The following is a 9987-nucleotide window of genomic DNA, read 5'->3' as shown; positions in this document are numbered from 1 at the left end:
TCCGATCTCGCAATCAAGGCGCCATGTTTCTCGTGGACTGGTTCTATGGCGTGCTGGCGTCGCTCGGATTATGGCAGAAGGAGGCCAAGATCTTGTTCCTAGGGCTCGATAACGCGGGAAAGACTACTCTGCTTCACATGCTCAAGGATGAGGTAACTGGATCCAATCAATCTCGATCCCGTACCGAGATCTGGTGGCTCGATCTGTCCGACTCCTTAATTTTTTTTATTTTTTATTTCTGGGTCTTGATGATTGGAGACTGATACGTAGATTTTCTTTCTTTTTATTTTTAACGTGATTTGAGTTGATTTTTTCTTGGTGAATGAGCAGAGATTGGTCCAGCACCAGCCGACGCAGTACCCGACGTCGGAGGAGCTGAGCATAGGGAAGATCAAGTTCAAAGCTTTCGATCTTGGAGGGCATCAGATCGCCCGCCGTGTTTGGAAAGATTACTATGCAAAGGTCTAACATTTCACACTAAAAATCTTTGCTTTATTCGTATCTTATCCAGTTTACGGATTGAATCCTTTCTGTGGTGGTGTGAAACTCGAGTGATCTTTCTTAATCTAGAGTCCTGTACAAATTTGGCTTTGTAGTGATCAGTGGTGGATCTACAACATTTTCAGTGGTGGTTCAAAATATACATTAATTTTTTTTTCTCAAGTAATAGCGGAGGAGAAAAAATAATGAAGGAAGAGTTATTAAAGAGAAAAAATCATCATTTTTAAACAATGATTTGACTTATATATATATTTAAGAAGAAAAAAAACATTATTAGAAGGCTTTAAAGGAGTAAACTGAACAAAGAGATAAAAAAGAAAGGAAAAGATGAAGAAAAAATAAAGAGGTAACAATGAAAGCATAAAATAGAAAAGTTTGATTAGAAAAAGAATGTTTCGAAGGCTGGAGGTTTCGAACTCCAGACCTCTTAAAGACTTAATCTTAACACAACGTTATTAACCAGCTTCAGTGCCAATAGGCTATAGAGAACTTTTGCTTTTTTATTGATATGTGTAGTATATAATGTTTCTTGGAAATCTGAGGTGGTTCAAGTGAACCACTTTGAACAAGGGTGGGTCCGCCACTGGTAGTGATAGCATAGCGTAGATTATGTCAAATTCTTTCGCTTTGTGTGGTTGTTGCATGTTTGGCAAATTTAATATTATAGTTCGCTTGGAAAAAAAACCAACTTTCTTACGATTGCGTGGTTTATTCGAGTATGAAATCCAATCCTGGAAATACAGCATCACACTTTTTTTTAACAACCCAAGGCTTTGAGACATTTCGCAATCTGGATATCTCTAGATTTAGATTCATATTTAGAAAAAAATGGACGGAACGATAATATAATTTAAAAAAGGGACAAAAAAAATAAATCCACTTGGTTTCTGACTCGGTACAACCCAAAACCATAATTCCTTTTGGTTCGCATATGCAATCCATTTGGAGATTATAACCCAAGTGGATTAAAATTATAGGTGTTTGGTAAAAAGATGGTGGTATGTAATCCATGCGCTTTTTGTTAAAATGTCAAAAAGAACCCTTAAAAGTGGAAGGAGAGAGAAGGGGAAGAAAAAGATGTAAAAGGTGATGGATTATTTTGTCTTTTATTCTTTCAAACATGTGGATTATAATCCAAAACGATTTACTCAATATATGGTCACCAAACATGCAAAAGTGGATCATAATCCAAAATAGCGGATCATAATCCAAAAAGTTGATTATAATCCACTTTGACCAAGTTACCAAGCATGATCGGGCACGGCCATAGATACTGTCCTTAAGTCATGATCTTTAACTCTCTGAAATACTATAGGTACCTGTTTTACATAGCATCATTGTCTACTATATCATACTTGCAGATGCATCAAACACTTATTGTTCTCCTTTGCATGATTTTAAAATTTGAGAACTAACAAATCCTAGCGGCATGCATCTGCTACCTTTATTACACATGAAGTGCTGAATATCTTAGAACATTCTTAAATCAATTTGTTTGCATTTCCATTAATATATGTATACTCTATTGAGAAACTTAAAATTTTCATGTAGTTTGGACACATCAAAAGAATGAGTCTGCCATTTTCTCAACCTTAAGTCATTTCAACTAATATTGTGACTAAAAATAGGAGAGCCATGAAATTTCAAATGGCTTTACTTCTTTGATATAAATTCTCCACGGTATGTGATTTTTGAAACAGTCAGAATAGAGAATTGACCAAGACCCACTTCAACTGACCCAACCAAAAATTATCTTTGTATGTTTTGATAATTATCCAACCAAAGTTTATATCTTATTCTACTTCAGCATTTAAGTAGGTAGAATTTTAATACTTGTTTACTAGGGAGCTAGGCATTATCATTAAGCAATGATAAAAAAAAATCGCAGGAAAACTTATATGCATTCAAGAGATATAAATATCATTACTGATTAACTTCTGTTCGACCGATATTAAACATTTACTTCTGACACTTATAAATTATAATCCCTCTGGCGCTCTTAAATGTGAATCTGTTAGATCATTTGTTTATTTCTCTTGCCATAATTTCTTATATTGAAACATGGCATTACCCTGTCTTTAACATTCAAATTATATTCACGAATTTGTTTTGATAACTTTGATCAAATTATTTTCAGATTTTATGTGTAATATGTTTTGGCTTTATGTGGAATAACTGGATATGACTGCATCTTGATTTTAAAGATGATGGTGATGATATTGCGTGCCGTTTCATTTATATTTGTCCATTTTGTACCTGAACATTGATATATTTATACTTGTATTTAGTTTTTCTAGATGACATTGGATGTTGGTTTCTACTAGGTATTTGCTGTTAGATGTGAATTTTTTTCAGATTTGCATTGCATTCTCCTTCGTTCTCATAAGTTTTACCCCTTCTCTCTGGCAAAAGACAGTTAATGCACTATCGGGTGAGGAAAATCAGTGAATCAATGCATTAAGAGAAACTAAAACAGATTTTTCTACTAGGTTTTACTTGGATAACCAGATGACTTGGTGTTTGTTCTGCTGTTGTTTTAGTTCTTTTCATTTTGCTCCATCTGTCTCTTATCAATAAATTTTCTGGAGACTATATTATCCTTTTCTCCATCTGTCCACTTTAGGATTAACATTAACTAATTAAGCAATTTGATTCAAGCCTATTAGTATTATTTGATATGAATTAGCTTTACACTGTGCCATGTACAACTGTGTTATAATCCTAGCTTGTGCGTTGAACGGATTCACCGTTGGTTTTGTACATTGTTGAAAAAACCTGTTACACAGGTCTTTATCTTGCGTTATGTAACCTGGTAGACCTTAGGCGTTACATAACCACTTAAAATAACTCAGATACATCATAACTCTATGATGTTACTATATAACATGTATTATTTGAGTATAATTTATGTTATTTAAATATAACCTGCGTTATTTTGATATAACTTGCAATATGTCAATAGACTTTTGAGTATTTCCTTTTTTAAAATTTAAAGTAATAATGTAATTTGTTTTGAATTGTTTGTTAAACCTTCACTGCTTATGTCGGTGACAACAATATGTGATTACAAAATTATGAATGTGACTAATAGAATGAATGTGAAATTATGAATTTGTATATTTGTGATTATATAATTGAACATTCTATTGTGATACCTGTTGATAAATCTGCAGAGCTTATAAGAAATTAAAGAACTTATATTGTAAAAAATTTTGTTTTGGAATTTGTTCATAATTCTTAAAATTATATGAACAATTTTTATGTTCTTAAATTAAACAATAAGAAAACATATAAACTATTTATGCATTGTGCTTTAGACTATCGAGAGACCTTATGTTATACGCTTCATGTTTTTCAAAGTGCTTTGGACTTGAGAGTGGTTTCTTTGATTTATGGTTTTAACTTGAAGTACATGTGCTTTAGGATTGGTTGTTAAGAATTTGTCACATATTTTTGTTGAGAAATTGCAATGATATATTTGATAACTGTGATGTTATGTTTGAAAATTGTGGTGATTTTATTTTTTTAAATCATTTTCAGTGTTGTAAATAGCGGCCAATAGCGGGGCTATAGCGGCGCGAATAGCGGTCGCGGCCCTTCAGCGCTACGCGTAGGGGTTTCGCGGCTGGCTTAAGTGGGAAAAATCCTCTATTCATTCGAATAGCGCGTAAAAGCGGATTTTAGCGGTTTAAAGCCGGTTTTCGCGGTTAAAAGCGGATTTTCGCGGTTAAAAACGGATTTTCGCGGTTAAAAGCGGATTTTTGTTGTTAAAAGCGGCTAAACCCGCTATCACACATATTATGATGCTATATTTCTTAAATTTCTTCATAGTTTCATTCATACAACAAGCTTATTAATTGTTATTTATTGATAATACAAGAAATTTACAACTAATTGAATTTTTAGTTTTTTTATGAATTTTCTTATTATTTAGGATATTTAAATATATTTAAATTTGACCGCTATTTGACTGTGCGCTATTTGCCGCGATTTCGCCGCAATAGCCCGATATAGCCTTAGTGGTACCTCGCTGCGACGCGCCGCAATCCGCTATCAGCAACCTTGATCATTTTGAATATTTTTTATTTATTAAATATTTAAACCAATACTAAAACACATAACCACGTTATACACTACGTTATTTTGCATTTAACCTTAACAGAGGTGGAGCGTCACATTATGCGTTATTTGTTGTTAACATTGGTTTTTTCTCTTCTATTTCACAATATCAATCTGCTAAGATAGGAAATAATATCATGTATTTGTGTTGGGAATGTGTTCAAAACCTTGCATTTCAATTGCGGTTCAAGTCATTCCAATGAAAGCGTAAACCTCTAGGTTTTATATATTATTTAATACTAGTCACTGACCATGCCCCCAGATGCTGCATGCACCAGATTTGGCCTAAACAGAACCAAAAAAATAGGGACAAAAATCTTTTAATGTGTTTCTGTAGTTTGTTTAATTATGTTTGACTTGGTTTACTAAAGCATGCTCAATAGTTCAAGTTACTTGTTTGTAACAAGGCTTAGTTCATTTAGGCAATTGGATCCTACTATTAAATTGTTCTGCAATTAGGTTGAGGGGAATTATTTAGGTCAGGAGCAGCTATGAGGGACCTAACCAGACTTAGTCATAGTTATCAATAAACCAGGCCATGATATTCTGCAACATTTCATTACAAATTTCATGCATTGTTTCCTGTTCTTTTTCCAAATTAGTCGGTGCTATGGTCTGTCAGGTTTAAGGATCATGTATAATCTATCTAATTGTGGGTGAGGAAAAATAATTGTGTGGTGTTTTATTGAGTGTTAACCTGTTCAAGTTGCTATCTTGATCTGGAATAAATTGATATGTTATTAGAAGTTTTGTGAATAGGGTGCAAAAAGGGGGGGAAAAATCCGTTTTCGTAAAATTATATATTATCCATATAAGATTACTAAATATCTGTATCCAATAGGATATGGTTATGGATACAGATATGTGGTGAAATATCTTGATCCATATTTGAAATCCGGATCCATATTCAAATTATCTGAATATATGTTGATCATACAATTACAGTTGTTTTAATCCTTAGATTGGATTTTAGGTTAATTTTGATGATCAAGAGATCTAATTTTAACTTTTCAGATATAGCGAACATATTAATTGCACTTTCATGTACCTATATATATTATATATATATATATATTATATATATATATAGAGAGAGAGAGAGAGAGGAGAGAGAGAGAAGAGAGAGAGAGAGAGAGACTCCTATCAACTTAAGTGGATAGAGAATAGTTGTCCACCAACTTTTTAGCACTCATTTATTAATATAAAAGTCTCTTCATATATGCAAGGAATCCCTAGGCAAGATCCATGGAAAAAAAGTTTTGGTGGACAATATTTCCTATCCACTTTAAGTTGACACAAGTTTTACACCTATATATATATATATATATATATATATATATATATAATATATATATAATATATATATATATATATATATAATATATATATATATATTATATAATATCGGGGGGTTTTAGACTGTTTAACAGTGTGGTTAATACTGCTAGGACACTTTTCTGATAATACATGTTATTCCTTATTTGAAAATTTTTGGTGTTTTTCTCTAATAAAGATAGCTGCACTATTGTTATCAAATACCCATAACACTTAATGACAGTTTTGTGAAATCTACCCTATTTCTTGTTATAATGATGGTTATCCTGCATAAATGACACATAGCACGTCACATATTTTTTGCATTCAAGTGATCCTATGCTTTATGCCCTGTGCTTTTATATGATCACGTATCCTGGTTCTTCCAAATCTATTTTATGTTGATACACAACTTTATGCTGTGATTCCTATTGGGTGTCATAACTTATACCTAACAGTGCAACTGATTAGTGGAGGAAGATCTGTCGAGAAAACTTTGGCTTTTACAGTCTGTGTATTAGTGTCTCCGTTGCCTTCTATACATTTCCTTGTTCCTGAATCTCTCATGGAGTCCAATTAGTTATCATTGTTTCTTTTTTCTTTGTGCCAAACTTCCCAAACTTAAAACATGAGGTACCGTTTGGCAAAGGGTTAAGTGAGGGGTTAAGGAGACTTAACCCCTTCTTAACCTGCCAAACACAACAAATTTATATAAGGTTTAAAGTGAGTTAACCCTCCATAATTTGCCAAACATAAAAAATATAGAAGGGTTAAGTTAACCCCTCTAGAGGGGTTAAAATGAGTTAACCCCTCAAAATGAGGGGTTTACTAATACTCCTATTTAGATGGAATAAGAGTTAACCCTTCTAATTGTAAAGAAAATAGTCAAAATCATTGTTATTCCCAAACACTAAAACTGATCATAAGGGCTAAAATAAAACTTATTTAACGGGTTAATAATTTAGTCCTTCGGATTATCAAATGGGCTAAGTACATTAATCCTTCTCTTTAACCTCTCTTCATTAACCCTTTGCCAAACGGGGCCTGAGGGAATACAACAAGTAGTATCCGAATTGGCAACCTATTAAAGCAGAGAGAAGTATCACCCTAATGCATATTTTTCCATGGGCATATCTTTTATTGTAGGTTGACGCCGTAGTGTACTTAGTGGACGCCTTTGACAAAGACAGATTCGCAGAGTCAAAGAAGGAGCTCGATGCCCTACTCTCTGACGAATCCCTAGCCAGCGTCCCATTCCTCATCCTAGGAAACAAGATCGACATTCCATATGCAGCATCAGAGGAAGAGCTCCGATATCACCTGGGACTGAGCAATTTTACTACAGGAAAGGGCAAAGTGAACCTCACGGACTCCAATGTCCGTCCACTGGAGGTCTTTATGTGCAGCATCGTTCGCAAGATGGGCTACGGTGACGGTAGCGGTGTTAAACGGGTGGGTTTGGGCATTAAACGGGCGGGTCATAAATGGGCGGGCATGTTTTGCCCATTTACCCATTTATGGCCCATTTAATATTTTCTAAATGGGCGGGTTTTCACCCGCCCATTTAATAAACGGGCCGCCCATTTGCCCATTTAACTATAGTAGCTATATATGTATAATGCTTTTAGGATGTTTTTTGTAAACTTTTAGGGGTTTTTTTGTAAACTATTAGGGGCTTTTTGTAAACTTTTTGAATTATCAAAATATGCATAGGCATGTACATAACCCATTCAGGAATAGCATGAACATATTGAACAAGATAGCATTAAAATTACCAATCATGTATTTTTTTCTTTTTATTATGCCAAGCGCAAATAACTCAAAGAATACATCACTTGCAAAATGATATACATTGTTTATTACGATAACCAATGCCACAAGAAGCCACTTATGCCACATCAAAAAGAAATTCAAATAGAATTCAAATAGAGCACAACTTTTTCGAACATGCAAACCTGTCTTATGAATAAGTATCACAACTCGCCTTAAAATGCCACAATAACCCCAATCAAAGGAAAAATACAGACAGAATTTTGATGGGATAGGGATCATAACAAACACATTAACCAAACATCAAACCCCTCACGAGAGTCCACATAATTGTTGAACTGACAATTATTCATTTCAAGCATTGCAATGCGAGGGGAGATAATTGTTGTGTAGAATAAATCATTGCCTTCTCTCTTGAAGATACCATGTGGCCTCTCATCGATAATGAAGACAAGATCTGCAGGTATTAGGTTGTGTTGCTCATTGCCTTTTTCTGGAAATGTGATCTTTGTGCCCTTCTTCCATCCGGGTTTTATATCTATTGTTAAGATCTCTTCCATAGTTTTTGGTCTCATGTAGAACAAAGACACAGAATACAGTAATCAAATAAATATAAGATATTGCAGACCAGAAACTTTCACTAGTACATTTATGAAGATCATATATAAAAGGATAATGAACCAGGTAATCTTGTTAGGCAATGAACTAAATGATATATTTAACATAGTGCATGAGCAACGAATCTTTGCACATATAGAAACTTCAGGATGCATCTTTTAAATAGCAACAAAAGGGCATGGAACTACTATGTAACTATCAACAAGTGATATGTTAAAGGGGGAAAAAAGAAAAGAAAAGAAAAGGAAAGGAAAAAAAGAAAGAAAGAAAAAGGACTAGCAGTTGAGTGATATGTGTGCATGATTGCATGTTTTTCTGAATTGTCGACTCTTACATCTAATTTGATTAGCATTTTCCTTGCACGGTCACATGGTATTACAACGATTAATATCATCCACACATTTAAGAAATCAAGTGCCCTATGTGGGACTATTATGAATTACAAGCAGTAAAAAATATGAATGCAAGTGAAAAGGAAATTGTTAACTTTTAGCAACCTCTATTTCTCACTAATGTTGACATTACAAAGTGGACTTCTATAGGAGTTTTATATTTTGGATCCCAGAAACTTTCTGAATGTTACAGAATAGTGTGCCGTCCAATTGGTTATTGAGATATTATGTCAAATGTAATAGCAGATATTATGTCAAATGTCAACTGGTTATTGATATATTTTGGGAATTCGTTCAATAATTATATAAAGTGAAAATTTCGACAAGGATACAAGCGTTCCAAAAATAAATTAGTCCAGAGGGGACTATCTGCAGCAATGAAGCTACAAAGGTAGTAAGCATATAACAGGTAGCTAGTCAGTACATATCAGTGTTACTAAAGGGGTCTATCTCAATTAACCATAAATAAATATATAAAGTGAAACTCATTTTTGAATTTTCAATGTGAATATGCTAGTAGCAGGCACAGATCAACGTAACAATAATAACAACATTTGAAACCATATGTGACAAATAGAAAAATGGCAAGGGGAGGTTTCGCTGGCGTAAGTTAGCGAGAGATTTGTTTTGCTAAAATATGCCTCTGTCGAGTTTTTGAGATGGCAAAAAAACAAGAAGGAAAATGGGAGGAAATCTTGGAAATTAGCTTGCGATCTTCAAATTCAAGCTTGATCTTTCCTGTGAATCCTGGTGTAGCTGGCTTTACTGATGATGGCGGAGAATCCTCATCGGAATCAGATCTAATGGGGTCGACGGGTCCTAAAGGGGAGAAGAAGAAGATTCTAATGGCTGATCTGCTGAATTCTGCTTTAGATCCTGTTTCTATCTCCCCTAGATTGAAAGGGATCCAATCTCGTCAAATTCTTGGTGCGGCTTTGAGCTCTCAATCTCGTCAAATTCTTGGTAAGACTCTGAGCTCTCAATCTGGTCAAGTTCTTGATCTGGATCTTGGAGTAATTAGATCTACGGGCCCTAGGGATGAGAGTAAGAGGAAATCTATGAAGAATGATTTCTTGGTGAATCCTCTTTGCTCTCAGCCTTCATCGGAGATGATTGGTGTTCAATCGAGGCATTTAAGTAAATCTCCAATATCTGGGATAGAAGCTGGTAACTCCTCAAGGGTTTCTTGGGCCGATGATCTTGAACTGGAGTATAATTCTTCTTTGATTCATAATCTATCAGCTAAATCTAATGGTAATGTTGAATCGATTGA

General features: G+C 34.2%; 1 protein-coding gene across 1 annotated transcript in view; it reads left to right on the top strand.

Moving 5' to 3' along the window:
- The window catches only part of LOC109819697 (GTP-binding protein SAR1A), an 11990-nt gene continuing 2009 nt past the window's right edge, over nt 7-9987 (top strand). Inside the window, exons 1-3 of the mRNA XM_020385517.1 lie at nt 7-152; nt 331-462; nt 7081-7363. Coding sequence (XP_020241106.1) covers nt 24-152; nt 331-462; nt 7081-7363 — 544 coding nt within the window. The 5' untranslated portion in view covers nt 7-23. The remainder of the gene's footprint in view (nt 153-330; nt 463-7080; nt 7364-9987) is intronic.

This window comes from Asparagus officinalis, chromosome 8, assembly GCF_001876935.1.
Source record: "Asparagus officinalis chromosome 8, Aspof.V1, whole genome shotgun sequence".
NCBI classification, from domain to species: Eukaryota; Viridiplantae; Streptophyta; class Magnoliopsida; order Asparagales; family Asparagaceae; genus Asparagus; species Asparagus officinalis.
The sequence above is the reverse complement of the archived record's forward strand: the minus strand, read 5'-3'. Positions and strand labels throughout refer to the sequence as shown.